The sequence below is a fragment of the Maniola hyperantus genome, chromosome 20, assembly GCF_902806685.2.
Source record: "Maniola hyperantus chromosome 20, iAphHyp1.2, whole genome shotgun sequence".
Lineage (NCBI taxonomy): Eukaryota > Metazoa > Arthropoda > Insecta > Lepidoptera > Nymphalidae > Maniola > Maniola hyperantus.
Genome location: NC_048555.1, coordinates 10553154 through 10569538, shown reverse-complemented (window position 1 = coordinate 10569538; position 16385 = coordinate 10553154). Strand labels below are relative to the sequence as shown.

The window sequence follows — 16385 nt, the reverse complement described above, 5'->3', positions numbered from 1 at the left end:
GCCTTCTGAAAGTCCTTTGTTTTGTATTATTAACCCAACCATTTTTGGGATTTTGAACCCAAATTAATCAACTAGTGAGTTTATCATAGTAGACCTCGGCCACACGAGTAGATATATAGCAGAGGGGAAGCTTCATACTAGCGGCTGGCTGTAGGTTCATTAAATTAGAATTTTATTGAAGTCCGTTATAATTAATGTTTACCCAATGTTACTTTACTTGTCCAAAGTGTGTTTAGCCTCCACAGCCTTTTGAGAACGTAAAAGGCGATCATAAAACACGAAGGGGAGACAGTGTTTGCGAAAGGAAAATTAATAAAGGTCCATCGAACGGGATTAAATAAAAAATCCTTTTATCCTCTCAGTGATTTTATGATCAAAGACACTTTATTGGAAATATCTGCGTTGATGACCAACTTCAATTTTTTTCACAACAAAAAGACAGCACTTTTCTTGACTTTTCTGCCCTAGCTTCGCTCGGTAGATTTCTGAAAATCCTTTTAATCTGGGTCTACGTTATAGAGAGAATTTACATGCAAATTTGCAAAATCTATCTCTAGACTGAAATTAGCCAGCCAGCCAGTATTCTTGATATCACTATACACGTGCATGATTTATATTGAACTAGCTAATGCTCGCGACTTCGTTCGCGTGAACTACACAAATTTCAAACCCCTATTTCATCCCCTTAGGGGTAGAATTTTCAAAAATCCTTTCTTAGCGGACGCCTACGTCATAATATAGCTATCAGCATGCCAAATTTCAGCCCGATCCGTCCAGTAGTTTGAGCTATGCGTTGATATATCAGTCAGTCAGTCAGTCAGTCAGTCACCATTTCCTTTTATGTATTTAGATTTAGATAATAATTGAAAAATCTCTGAATCAGTCTTCTCTTTCAGGTGCTCTCGACGAAGCGATGATGCAGGCCCTGGAACACGACCGGATAGATTTCGTGAAGCTCCTCCTAGAAAATGGCGTCTCCATGAGAAAATTCCTCACCATACCGAGGCTAGAAGAGCTCTATAACACCAAGAGTGGCCCCAGTAACACCCTGAGGTACATCCTGAGGGACGTGAGACCGCACCTGCCTAGAGGATATGTGTACACGCTGCATGATATTGGCCTGGTGATCAATAAACTTATGGGAGGTGCCTACAGGTAAGACAAGTTTAAAATATTTTATATACTAATTATTTAAGGCTTATTTCTTAGGTTTTGTATATATATTATTTGGGAGGAATATATATATTTCTTTGTCTGGTGGGAGGCTACGGCCGTGGCCAGTTCACCGGCAAAGCCATGCCGCCAAGCGGTTTAGCGTTCCGGTGCGATGCCGCATAGAAACCGACCAGGGGTATCCATGGGATTTAATAACACTGCCCGTTTTCATGGACTCTATGAGTTTAAATGCGCGTGAGAAGCCGTTTTGTACGAACTAAGTATATCAGCATTTGTATGAAAACATCTCCTCAAAACTTTGCAAGAATTTACCAATTCGATTATTGTTGAAAGTCATATTTAAATTCTCCCTTTATCTCTCAAAAGGCACTAGAAAATCAGCAACTGCGTGCTGTATAAACAACAGATAAGAAATACTTAGGTTTATTTATTCCGTCGACATCGCATTTTCATGAGACCCGCGGGTTAGTGACGGATCGCTCTTTGTGACTTACAAATACAATGGAAGTTGGAACAGGTTCATATCGCGAAAATACGCGTTGGGGCGTTGAATGAAACTTTTGTCATATACCTACTTACTTGATTTTATCTGAGTTCGAGTGATGTATTTCTAATTTAAATTGCTTGCTTTAAGTGGGCTCAATTCGGTGCTTTCTTCTTACAAACGTAGGAGGGTAATTACTACATTATTTATTGTATGCTCAAAATTAAGTATAATATTGGTTCGTCTTGCCATTATCTATGTTTATTGATATACTAGCTTATGCTCGCGACTTCGTCCGCGTGGACTACACAAATTTCAAACCCCTATTTCACCCCCTTAGGGGTCGAATTTTCAAAAACCCTTTCTTAGCGGATGCCTACGTCATAAAAGCTATCTGCATGCCAAATTTCAGCCCGATCCGTCCAGTAGTTTCAGCTGTACGTTGATAGATCAGTCAGTCAGTCAGTCAGTCAGTCAGTCAGTCAGTCAGTCAGTCAGTCACCTTTTCCTTTTATATATTTAGATTAAACATTGAAAAAATATTAATTTTAAAGTTACGAGCCTCAAAAGATTCCTATTTTTATGACAACTTTGGGCGTAAATAAATAAGATTAGGGGTATGAAAATTCTAAAACAATTTAACATTAGACATAGTTTATTTATTCATTAGTTGAAACATCTTTATTTTGCAAACATATATTTAGTATTTTTTTCTCAAAAATACTTTTCCTAAACCCTTGATTTCGGTGAAAATCATCGTGTCTCTCACCTTTCTCATACAATGTCAAGTGAAAAGCAAACAGGTTAGGTCGAGGGTACTGCGCCACCTTAAAGAGCCGTGATAGCTTAGGTGTTAAGACGTCCGCCTCCATGGCCGTAGCCAGGAATTGATTTCAGGAGGGGTTTTATCAGAGCCTTAACCGAATCCTTTCATAAGAAACACACTTTTGCTTGACTAATTGACGGGGTAAGTACCTGGTTAGACGAATTTTAGTTTTCAATTTGGCAGTAAGATGAGATACAAAATTAACAGGAAGATGCAGAAGACCCTCCACTAGGTTGACGGACGACATCAGACGAGTCGCAGGGAGCCGCTGGATTCAGGTGGCGCAAGACCGTGGCGTGTGGAAGTCCCTACAAGAGACCTATGTTCAGCAGTGGACTTCCATCGGTTGATGATGATGATGATGATAAGAACGTTACTACAGTTTAGTACAGATAGATTGAATATTGAAAGCGGACTAAACCAGAGTGAACTGCTGAACGAATGGAAAGTAATTTAAATTTCATACAAGTGCCAATAAAACAAATGAAAAGTGTTAGGGAACAAGTGAAAAACTCTATCTCTCGATATTTCCAGTTAATATCAGCAGATTTGTTGAAAGCCGGGTAGATTGGAGTGATCGTTTCAGTTTCATCGTTTTTAAATTTCCGATCGGTTTGTAACTGGCGTTTTAATTGTGCAGAGAACATTTCGCGTGAATTACGTTTTGGGTACAATGTTTTTGATGTAATCAAAATCAAATGCATTTTGTAAAAAGACACTTATTAAGTCGAGGCTATTATAATACTTATAGTTCTATTATATATGGATTATTTAATTAATAAATATATTGATTCATTAAAAAAAACTTATGCGTACAAAATGAGTTCTCACGCGCCATTTTAACTTCAGTGTTTATGTCATGTCAAAGTACGATTTTACGCCTTATTTTAAAACAGGTGAAACCGTACTTTTGACATGACAGGTGTCACATAGAGTTAAAATGGCGCGGAGAATTTATTTTGTACGGACTATATCTAACTGATGAATTCCTTAGCGACAAAGTTGCATGGAAGCAACCGACTGAGCTTTCAGTTGCCCACAAGATACAAAAGGAAAAGGTGACTGACTGAATGACTAACTGATCTATCAACGCACAGTTCAAACTACTGGACGGATCGGGCTGAAATTTGGCATGCAGATAGCTATTTTTTTTAAAAGAATATTAGCCATCTTAAATGACTAATATTCCCAATTACTGTCCAACTAAGCGTCAAGCTTGTGCTAGGAGTAGGTACCACAATAGTGCAACGGGCGGGGTTTGAACCGTCGACGTTTCGGTTTTCAGTGCACTCCTTTACCCGTTGAGCTATTGAGGCTAAAGCTCTATTATGACGTAGGCATCCGTTAAGAAAGGATTTGTGAAAATTGGCGGTGAATAGGGATTTAAAATTTGTGTAGTTTACGCAGACGAAGTCTCAAGAGAATTAATCTAAATTCTGAGATTGATACCACAACTGGATGTTCTATCAATAAGTTGCGCTGAACGATAATCCCCAGCGGGTGCAAAACTGTTTATTGTCAGTTATGAGTTTGACATGGGTATCAACCTTATCAACTATCAAATGAACCCTTTACATTGATACACATATCAATACAACAACACAAATGATAATAATTAGTGTAAAACATGACGTGACTTGGAGATTCATCATTATCATCATAATCAACCGATAGACTTCCACCTGTTGGATATAGGTTAACGACACAACGTTGGTGAACTCTCACTCATCACCGGTTTCATACACACTCTTTACTCAGCGTCCTGTTTATTGTAGGTGCTTTACACACGCCGCAAGTTCCGTCCAATCTACGCGAAGGTGATGAACTAGAGTGTGAGTGTTCACAGCAAAAGCGCTTCGTTCACCCGACACAACGCTGGTGAACTCTCACTCATCACCGGTTTCATACACACTCTTTACTCAGCGTCTTGTTTATTGTAGGTGCTACTACACTCGCTGCAAGTTCCGTCCAATCTACGCGAAGGTGATGAACAAGAGTGTGAACGTTCACCGCAAAAGCGCTTCGTTCACCCGACACAACGCTGGTGAACTCTCACTCATCACCGGTTTCATACACACTCTTTACTCAGCGTCCTTTTTATTGTAGGTGCTACTACACTCGCCGCAAGTTCCGTCCAATCTACGCCAAGGTGATGAACAAGAGTGTGAACGTTCACCGCAACAGCGCTTCGTTCACCCGGCACAACGCTGGTGGACTATCACTCATCACCGGTTTCATGCCTGTCACCACCGAAATGGCGCTTTTCGACTACCCCTTCAATGAACTACTGGTAAGGAAGCATAGCATTATTTTGAACTAAGATGATGCCAGCGCCTTTTTAAAAATCCCGTGGAAAGTCTTTGATTTTCCGGGATAAAAAGTAGCCCATGTCGATTTTCGGGACGCAAGCTACCTTTATACCTTTCAAATAAATCGGTTAAACAGTTGGGCCTTTAAGAATCCCGTAGGAACTCTTTGATTTTTCAGGATAAAATTTACTGTGATACCGTAAAATTTCTATTATAAAGAAGGAAGTAGGTACCTAATTATTAAGTATAATACACTTGTGTAAGGGTTGGATTTACGCTGCAGGACTTAAAAGAAATCAATTATAGACTTTTTTTGAAAACTAGATTGATTTTATTGTTTAGACTAGATTGATAACAATGTACAGCTAGGCACCTACGTTAGTTCAAAAGCAAACTTCGTTGCTTCGAACTAGACCTACAGAATTTTTTTTAGAGATCAAAAAATTCTAGAGCAAACTACATAATGCTATACTTAATGGGCGTTTTTGCACTCATCCGTATTCGGGTCGTATCCGTGATTCTTCGAAGTGGCCGTCATAAAAATACGTATTCATTCGATTCGCAAATCCGTGATTGCACCGATAACTGCACAAAGGCTTTAACTCTGTAATTGGTTCTAGAGAAACTAAACTCTCTACTAAACTAAAATTTACGTGACCTTTTAGTTAGAATTTATTTTGAGTCTTACGATAAGTAGGTACTTCAATAGGTCTTACTCAACCATACATTTTACAAGATCTTATAAGAAAAATTTCAGTGTGGCAATAAAAAGATCATCATTCTTACTTAACCCCTTAATATCAAAATATAACCTAGAATAAAAGCCCGCTGAAGGTCGCCAACAATTTACTGAAAATTACTTTCACTGGAGTTTCATAATGGCGAATTGTAAAGCGTATTTAAACTTGAAAGCAACGTGCTCTTGCGTGCTGTGCCCAATTTGTCCAACACGCAACACGATAGCTATTTTTGCAATCCACCAAAGTAATATTTATTTATATGTGGTACTCGCGACTTCGTTCGTGGATTTAGGCTTTTAAAATTCCCCTGGGAACTCTTTGCTTTTGCGGGATAAAAAGCCTATGTCCGTCCCCGGGATGTAAGCTAACTCTGGACCAAATTTCATCAAAATCGGTTTAAATGTTGGGATGTGAAAAGCTAGCAGACAGACAGACAGGCAGATCGACACATTTTCGCATTTATAATGTTAGTATTGCTAATCTTTTGCCCCCAGTTTAGACCTCGCTTTAGATATTTAAAAAATCCGTACCTAAGGACCCTTTGTTTCAGGGATAAAAAGTATCTTGTAGGAAGGAAGTTTGCTGCCAAAGGTTCAAAGGTTAATCCATTAAACAAAAGACGTAGGTATTACAGATAATAAATTATCAACAATACTACGTTCCTACTATTATATTTACGTTACCTATATATTTCGTATTGTATTTACGTATATACTATATTATGCAAAAGAGTATCTGTCTGTTACCTTTTCAGGTATTTTTTCTGTTACCAGTTTAAACTGAACCGAAAAGTACCTACTTTGAACAAAATTATAAGCTTTGTGCAAGTCGATCGGTTGAGTAAATAACCGCTCTATCAAACAAACGGACACACTTTCGGATTTAGTATATTATGAGTATATGGTATGGAATATATATAAGGAAATTTTTTAGGTTATAAATACCGCATTAATCACCATTACCCTAGTGCTTCTGTTAGCGCTAAAAGCACCTAAACATTATAATCAAAAATAGTTACGCTATCCATGTACTAAATTACTTCCATTTTGTAAATAATTCTATCAAAGGCATGGTTATTAAGCTAAAACTAGGCTAGACTATTGAAGAAGCCTAAATCAAGTCTAATTTGATGAAATGACTTATGTTTTGTGAAGGAAACTCAAGTAAAATTAAACTAGAACGAAAATATTAAATTAGGTTGAATTCAACAGTATTTATAAGTCATAGATTTAGTTGCAATAAATAATCAGTCCCGTTGGCACCTTTCGGGTACAGAACCCCAAAGACAGAAGTGCTGACTCACACTTCATTGCCCAGCCCAAACTAGAACCTATATATTATATCCGTGAAAGGGTTTTCAGAATCGAATCATTAGTTCCGGAGATAACCCACTAACTAATATTAGTGTAGACAAGATTAAAGGTCTAAACGCATTTGCGCTGCGCTGCGCAATGCGGTGTGCTTTGCTCCATACAAACTCACATAAACTATACTTGTCGCGCCGCGTCGCGTAGTTGCCTGCCGCGTCGCTCAAGTGCGCTTTGCTGTACATACAAATGACAAACTCATAATATAAACTACAAGTATAATATTTGCCACGCTGCATCGTGCGGTGCAACTCACGTGCCTTGGGACCTTGATGCCAGATGTTTCGAAATTCCCACGTCCGTTATCAATCAGATCAAATCATTGATGACGGGTCCGTCATCAATGATTTGATCTGATCACCCCACCACTATTTGATATATTCTGTGGATCAACTAAATCAAATGTGAGAATTATTTCTAACTTTTTCTATGCAGATGTGGGCAGTACTCACAAAAAGGCATCAGATGGCGTTACTGATGTGGACCCATGGGGAGGAGGCCCTCGCGAAGTCCTTGGTAGCATGCAAGCTGTATAAGGCGATGGCACATGAAGCTGCTGAGGACGATATGGAGACTGAGGTGTACGAGGAACTGAGGCATTATGGCAAGGAGTTCGAGACCAAAGGTAAGATAATAACGACCACGGAGGCAAATCTCCATAGAAGTTAGCCAACTGCGCGGGAGAGATGTAGTCCACAAGTGTGCACTCTCTAATCCCTCACTCTCTATTCCCTCACTCTCACAGCCCGATGGGACAGAAATCCGACACGACTGGAAAGAGATCAGTCGCAGGACCGATGGCTTTACATGCTCTCCGAGGCATGGGGCTGAAACACCGCTAACTTCCTAACTCCGGGCTAGTACTGAGAATTTCTTAACAGAAAATCCCAATTAACTATTTTAGGCCCGACTCGGGAATCGAACCCAAAACTTTGTCATCTGCAGTCGAACACGCTAACCACTTGACCAACAAGACAGACCAAAGGTATGAAAAATGAAAAAAGTGTCATTCGCTAGAACATTGCTCCAGGCTATTAATACAAAATGTGGAACAGAATATCCTTACTGAGACTTTATGGCAAGAACTTCAGAGGTACGAAAAATATAATTTGTAGAAAATATTATTAGGTAGAGCATTTCTCCAGGCAACTACAAAATTAGCTAAACTCGTTTTCTGCTGATAAAATTATGATGAGGGAATTATGTGACCTAATTTGGAAATGTATTATCCTAATTCTAATCCTAATAATATTATGAATGTGAAAGTGTGGATATTTGGATGTTGGTACTCAATCACGAAAAAACGGATTTGGATGAAATTTGGAATGGAGATAGATTATACCCTGGATTAACACGTAGGCTACTTTTTATCCCGGAAAAACAAAGAAATCCCGCGGGATTTTGAAAAATGTAAATCCACGCGGACGAAGTCGCGGGCATCAGCCAGTTCAGAATATTTTCTCCTATGAATATACTACGATCGAAACATTTTAATCAAAAAATTTTGTTTTGAATAATAATGTGTGCAAAAGCGATTACAGATCGATAGATAAGGATAACAAATATTGAATCAATTTCCCAATGATCCCCAATTCCCGCTGGGATCAAAACATAAGCCGCGACGGGTAAAATGGCGATCTTATTACGTTGTTATTCAGATCGACGGGAGAAAATAATTTTATGACGACATAAAATCTCTCGTTATTTTTATAAATATTCCCGTTATTCCCGTTAACTAGCTTATGATCGCGACTTCGTCGGCGTGGACTACATAAATTTCAATCCCCCATTTAACCCACTTAGGGGCGGAATTTCGAAAAATTCTTTCTTAGTGGATACCCAGTCTTTACGAAGAACACACTCCAAATTTCATGTCTCTAAAACTAGCTTTCCAAATGCTGCAGGAATTTAATGGAATAAGTAAACTAAACAATTAGAGATATTTTAAAAAACAATTTTTAAATTGACTTAAATCTAGTGCTATCCTTTTGCAGAAATCATTTTAGTTTAGTAGATATTGTAGACAACGGAATTAGCCACATACATAGTAGGTACCAGATTTAGAATTTGGTTAAAAACTTATATCTTCCTTCCAAATTAACGCGTCGAGATCAGCCCCCCAATTGTGTAAGAATAACCATTTCATGGCTATCGCAATTGTCAAGAAATTCTGCCCTTTGATTGGCTGTGAAAAAATGTAAACAGCGAATCAACCAATCAAAGGGCAGAATTTCCTGACGATTGCGATAGCGATGAAATGGTTATTTTTACAAAATCGGGGGGCTGATTGGATAAGATAATGATAAACCTGTTAACCACAATGTTCTCATTTGTTTCAGCACTTGAATTGCTAGACTACTGTTACCGACAAGACGACGATCAAGCGCAACAGCTGCTGACTTGTGAACTCCAGAACTGGTCCGGACAAACTTGCCTGAGCTTAGCCGTAGCAGCCAACCATAGAGCCTTACTCGCACACCCTTGCTCACAGATCATCCTTGCCGATCTATGGATGGGAGGCTTGAGAACTCGAAAGAACACCAACTTAAAGGTGAAAAACAACAAAAAGAACTCCTTAAATCTTTTCTTTCATCTTATTAACGCACAGACCTGTATTGGCACGTACTTAGTAGTGTTTAGAGAATAACAACGCTCCATCGTAACAAACGATTACGAGATAGATGTCTGTGTGTCAATACGTCGCTTGAATAAGCATGCAATTATTATTGACGCCGATTATACCAACAAAATTTCATGATTTTTTGTTGATTTAGAGACATCACATCGGGAACGTAAGAGCTGATAAAATAAATTCAGGGGCTCTAAGGGGCTCGATTACGGTAAAATGATTGCTACAGTTTGACGATCGTAATCACCTCTAATTGGCTACAATGTATTGTTGCAACAAGAATATTATAATGCGTGAAAAATTACTTTCACGCGTCATTTTAACTTTGTGTCAAATTTCATGTCAAAAGTACGATTATGATTTTAGTATTAGTCCTTATTTGAAAGGTGAACCGTACTTTTGACATGACAGTTGACCCATAGAGTCAAAATGGCGCGTGAGGAGACATTTTGTACGGATTATCCCATAAATTTAGCCAATCACAATTACGATTATAATAATGATTGATACAGGTTTTCCAGAATCGACATACCAGTCTTTCAATGCCAACAACTGTTAGACATTCGCAGAAACTTATTCTAACTTTTTTTTTGTTTAAATTGTTTATAATGAACTCGTGATTTGACCTCAAAATTGATGATAATACACTCATATTAGCATTTAAGCATGGTAATTATGATTTTAAACTAATAATATGAATGAAGTTGAATTTGATATACGTATACATAGTTTGGGATGAATTTGATAGCGATAGGGAGAGATCTTTCTTCCAGGCCAGGCGTTATATCCGGGATTAGCCGATCCACTGATTTTAACGTGGAAAGTTTCGTCTTAAGTGCTTACGCTTGAACACTTCGTTAATCCGATAGTTGCGTATTATTTATCGGGTACTTTGAACTAACATGGAAACTACTACAAACTAAATCCACAAGGTAATCGATAAAATCTAATTTACAAAAATTGGCCGTCTGTAGGGACTTCCGACATAAGTGAAATCTTAAAAAAGTCGGTTAGGTATGAAATAACTGTATTTTTTTTCCGGATTTTTAAATTAATAATTTGTAGTACCAAAAATTAAAATTTCATGATTAGTAGGTAAATTAACATCAGTTTAGTTTTCACATCTATAGCACTCTGAACACTATTAAAATAGCATGTCGGTGATGCGACGTTGAAGTTTTTACCCATCCCAAAATCCCCCAACGCGCCTAAAAAAGTTCACATCATTCGCCCATGTTATGTCTCTAAATAAGAAAGTTGTTCGTGTTGGTAAAGGGTGAGTTATCATATTGGCCTAAAGACGTGGACAAACAAATCGCTACGGCAGCAGCACAGCAGAATATTACATTAAACGTGTCTATGATTTGTAATACACGATACTGTAACGCGTTCCACTGCTGTGGTATGAGATAGCGCTCTGCAGTGTGAACGACTTCATATTCATTCCTTGTACAAATTCTTCAAACGTCTACACTTGACGAAGCGAGCACGAACAGAGCATGTACATATTCGCGTAGCGTAAACGAGCGAAGGAGTCTCGAACGGCAAGCTTAGAGCACGCATCGAGCTTTTAGTTCACGCTTGTCGCGTTCCTTCAAATTTTAATTTTTTTGACCAATTTGATTCGCGTCGCATCTCATTGCGCTTGTAAATATATTTAGGATATTGTGTCGATTTCGGAGCATCATGGAAGAGTGACCAGAGAAAATTCGTTTGAGTTAATAATTTTAACATAGAAGGTATTAAATAATGGACTCAATAAATATGGATTAATAAAACAAATATGGTTTCGTACATCGCGAGCGTGGTACTGCGTAGAACAACGTTCGGAGATAGTTTTTCTGTAGGTTCGCTGTACGTTCACATTTCATTCAACGTGCGTCTAGCATAGACGCACGTTGGACACGTTGCCGTCCCGCTTTGTGTCTGTCTAAACCTTAAAGGTTCCTTGGCGCGTATGAACACAGCGTATACCTATTATTGAAATATCGATGTCTTGGTTCAAAGTAATGCACTAGCTACACAATGTCTATTTTACAGTTCTAGTCATATCTAAACTTTAAACAGCTGTCCTGTAAAATTGACAATTATGTAGCTACTGCAATTGTGGACTAAGGCATAGATATTATAGATTGCCGGGTTATTTCGTGCGCACTTTGCGTAGCGTAGCAGAATTGCGTTTATACGCACCCAGAAATCTTTGTCTTAAACATTGTAGGCACTATGTTGACTCACCTAATTTGTTACAAATTGGCTTGCATTAAGCATAATCGGCGTCAAGAGATTTTTTCAATATAGTTGATACTCGTACCTTATTGTGGCATGCTGATGCTTAAGTCAAAGTGATAGCTAGCATCCACCGAGCAGTCTTCCTTTGCAACATCGGCTTTGTCGTGTACTCAAAGGTAATTCTGTGCCTGCTGTGTCCGCTGTACATTCTGCAACTGGAGTTCAAGTCGAAGGAAGAGCTGCAGCTGATGCCGCAGACTGAGGAGGAGCATTTCGAGAATGAGTCCATGGAGGATGACCGCAGTACGAAGGATCCGAACGATGCCGAGGTAACGTTTTGTATTTAGTTGCTTACCATCCGCTTTCAAAACATTCATACTATGGAACTACTTAGGCGTATAGAAAATCGAGTTTGTTTTTGTTTGTTGGCCGGAAAAAAACGGATCCTAAAATCCGTTGTTTTTTCGAGGACTTCTTATTTGTGTTTTTTTTTAATTTATATAATATTATTAAGGTATTTCATGCATTCACAAATGAATGAATATTAGAGTTTATTAAAATTTATATTAAAATTATTATATATGCCATCGTAAATCTGAAGTTCTTGAAAACATTTTGAATCGTAAATAACAAATAAATAGCTATACTAACTATTTATATAATCATATTTTAGTTAAATTGAAAGGTGTTGGAATTGCTTGGATCTACTAAAAATCTCCACTAACATTAAAATTGACAAAAAACAAAACAAATTCATCAATAAGTACCTACTTACATTCATATTATCTAGCACAAACAGCAAGTGATAGTTCTTTTAAATTTTACTGTCAAAGTTTTTGATAGTGCTATGCAGATGTATAAAACACCAAGATATCCGTTTTCCAAAGCTACTCAAGTGTAATAAAAAAAACTGCACTCAAATCGGTCAAGCTACAAGCCTGAAAATTACGAACATAGGTTTTTTGTCGGTTAAAAAGTGAGTGTGAGTGAGTGAGTGATATTCCACTAGGTGTGATCTTCATATAGGCGAAATTTTATACTGACAGACGGAAAATTGGTAAAAAGTCCGTGTTGAATAATAGAAACACTCCGTTTGAAATAGCAGCTAGTAGGTAATCAAAGTGCGCCAAAGGCTCCTGCATTCTGACGTGCTCTGCTTAGATATCCGCATAGGAGTAAACTGGGGCAGGAATAGGGCTACCAGTCGGCAGGATTTGTCAGGATATGTCAGGACTTTTACTCGCACTTGGCTAGGTTCTGGCTGGATTTTGATAATATCAAAAAAATGTTCATTGAATTTCACTGTCATAGCAAAAAAATTTATTTATGATACTTTTTATTATCAACCAGACATAATCTAAAATCTTCTACTTTGTTTTTATTATTACTAATGTGTACTTCTTACCTACTGGTACCATTACTTATACTACATGTCGCGCGCGCACATGGTATATAGGTAATTTCTGGTCTTTTCAGTACTATAAATTAGAGGCCTATACCGCCATAGTTTGATAGCTACAGTGTGGCAATAGCAATCATCTCTGATTGACAGACACTTTCTCACTATAGGCCTAAAATGCATACTTGAACGATGCTTCCTTGTTTTTAAATTATGTGGGTCCATTCTCATTTCTCGCCATCCTCCTTTAGCCAATCACAGTATTATTTTGATTGTAGTAGTAAACCAATCACAACTTTAGTGTTAAAGGGGAAGTCTGTTAGTCAGGACTTTTCAATTTTGATTCTGGTAACCCTAATCAGGAATAAAGTAACCCCGCTTTTTGTATCTGTAATACACATCACATTCCTAGAACTTACTGTGTACTATTTTATACTTTGTATCTATTCTAAGCGGATAAATGCGCTAGTTTATGTTTCAGATTATTAAATTCCTCTCGTTTGTTTTATTCTATATCTAGTTAGTATCCCGTGCTCGTAACTGTTCCCATGGAACTAAACATGTTTTCTGCAATAAAATGTAGGCTAGGCCCGTCTCCAAAAAAAGCAAAATTCTGTATGGTACGCAACGTGCAGTACAGTACGCGGCAGAAAGTAATGTAGATCCTCCTTTAGAATGACATTTCGGCTTTGTAGAGCGGCGTTGAGTCTGTCACTCATACCTATGTGACGTTTTGTTGGTCTCAACGACAGAAAATGCTCTACAAATCCACTATCTCCTTCTAAAGGTCGATTTACATTATTTTCTGCCGCGTACCATATGCCCGCCCTCCCATCACTAAATATCGCTTGTTTTTTCTGAATCTATAAGAGGGCGGGCGGTGTACCTAGTACCTACCTATATCGCATACCTACTGCACTTAAATTATAGGTACCATACAGATTTGGCACGTTATTTAAATATCAAATTAAGCTGGTTTTATATTTTGTGAAAGAAAAATCCCCCAATAATGGGAGAATCTTAAGTCAAGTGTTTTTTGTTTGTGTCCATAAAGTGTACATAAAATAGAATCGTATCAAAATCGTGCTCTAGTTAAGGGAATAGGTACTTGGTGTAGGTAACCTAGAACACGTTTTGGTGATTTGCGTGTACGGTGTAACGGAATTAAATAATACAATTTTTAAGTAAAAACCGTTAAGTAAGAGAATTAAAAAATTCTAAAAAATTCACAAGATTTTTCACTTGGATCGCGGTAAAACCTCAAACACATTCTATTAAGAAGATTGCCCCACTCGAGCAGTATAAAAACACTCAGGTGCGCCGCTTAAGCCGTCTACAATAACGTACTTAAAAACTTTGCGCTTTAAAAGGGTGTAGTGTATAGACCATGCCTTAAGCTTAAGTTCACGCAAGGGAACTTTTGAACTTCTTATCATGGCGAATGTGATAAAGCAGTAGAAAGCTATGAATAGTGCAGTCTAGTTTATTGTCGTGCTGACGCGACCCTAGAATATGTAAAAACTATCGAAAACATCGCGAGGAAATCTGCATGCCTGACAGTTCTTTATATAATGTTCATAAAAGTTGTGTTAAGCCGCACTTGTCCAAGCGTGGTAGACTATAGCTATTCTCATTCTGAGAGGAGACTTATGCTTAGTAATGGTGTGGTAATGGGCCGGCGATGGGCGATGATGATCTTCATCTTTTACTATCTCTCCTTTCACAGGGATTTTTAACAATGCAAGCTTGACTGCAATTACATAAAATAGTAGGGATGATGCAAGGTGGAGCGCGCCTGCCTAGAAGATACCTATTCAATCTATACAAGGAATTCAAAGAAGGGGCTAAGTATGCCCAGCCAGACTTCGTTCATTAGAGTTCCTGGAGCCTCTGAGGATGGCCACCGAAGGGGTTTTAGTAGGTAGAAATCGCGCATAACCCGATATCTCTCCAAAGGGATCGCGCAACTTAAAAAGATTTCCCCTGTCAACAATAAAAAAGGTTTATCATATAATTACAATCTAAATTGTTACATGCTAGGTGGGTGTGGTGAAACGATGTACTATAATTAAGAAGATAATACCCCCAGGAGCACAGACTAAGACCACTGAGGTATATACAAGCTACTTTATAGTTTAAACTTTAAACACATCTGTTTCGTCGTGTGCATTGCTACTTTGCGACAAAGCTCAGTGTACTGTTCAGTTCACTCTGTCAATGCAATGCTTAGAACTTTGCACTTTATTGGAACGTCCTTATTTTTTTCTTTTTAAAGTTATTGCGGCTGTGCGCAGATTTTGTTTTCATGGCACTACTGCCCTAAAAAAGCGTAATGTTTTCATGGTTTATGTGAGATTCTTTATTCCACCATAACTTCTGAATGCCTGAACAGATTTGGATATTGGATATCGTTAAAATCCCTACATCATTTCGAGTGAAAAATAAAATAAGGGAATTGGTATAAATCAGAAAGGATCAAAAGTATACTAACTGTTCTTCAATGTCGGTATAAAGGATTTTCTTATTTTTTTGTATCGTTAGGGCCATTGTTCAAAGCGGCATTGCTCGGCAAATTGAGCGATAAATAGGGCTTACTCAGCGCTTTTTTAAATCGAGCCTGCCTAAACAAATGAGTAATAAATGTAACCTATGGAGAACGTAAAACATTTTACTCACAAAGGGCCTGAATTGACTGGAAAGCAAAATAATACGTTGTGTTTTTACCCAAAAAAGTTAAAAGATATTAAGCAGAAAGGGATACTGATTTTAGTTAATACTAATAATGATTAAGTAGACAAATAAAAGTTTTGACAATCGGGAAGCGTAAAATTTTACCTATTCTGAATAAATAATTTGAGTTTGAGTTTGATTGAGGCATTTATGTTAGTATTTAAAATGTATAGACATTAGACATAGTCCGCGACAGCTTGAGATAGCAATCGGGGTATGAGGCGGGGGGAGGGGGAGGGGGGCGTGAAAACGGGGCCTTATTGCTAGATTATAAAAAAGATACATGGTACGGCGTTACATAATATTAATAAAGCGTGCAATAACACCGTTACAGTCAGCCGTGATGATTGTGACCTAAAAAATATTTATATAGTCTATATGAAAATTATAGTAGGTACGTAGGCACAATTTGTTCATGTTTATTTTTTTACTTTACACAAATTATAGGGTTGGGTTCGTCGTTTGGCTTGTTATATCCTGATTCATGAAAAATTCA

At 37.9% G+C, this 16385-nt stretch overlaps 1 protein-coding gene across 15 annotated transcripts in view; it reads left to right on the top strand.

The window, feature by feature from the left end:
- Positions 1 to 16385, top strand: part of Trpm (transient receptor potential cation channel, subfamily M) — a 215297-nt gene that overhangs the window by 155935 nt on the left and 42977 nt on the right. For all 15 annotated transcript variants that reach the window (XM_069505405.1, XM_069505409.1, XM_069505401.1 and 12 more), the window contains 5 exons: positions 897 to 1155; positions 4593 to 4776; positions 7338 to 7527; positions 9242 to 9453; positions 11937 to 12089. In XM_069505405.1, the coding sequence (XP_069361506.1) occupies positions 897 to 1155; positions 4593 to 4776; positions 7338 to 7527; positions 9242 to 9453; positions 11937 to 12089 (998 nt within the window). The remainder of the gene's footprint in view (positions 1 to 896; positions 1156 to 4592; positions 4777 to 7337; positions 7528 to 9241; positions 9454 to 11936; positions 12090 to 16385) is intronic.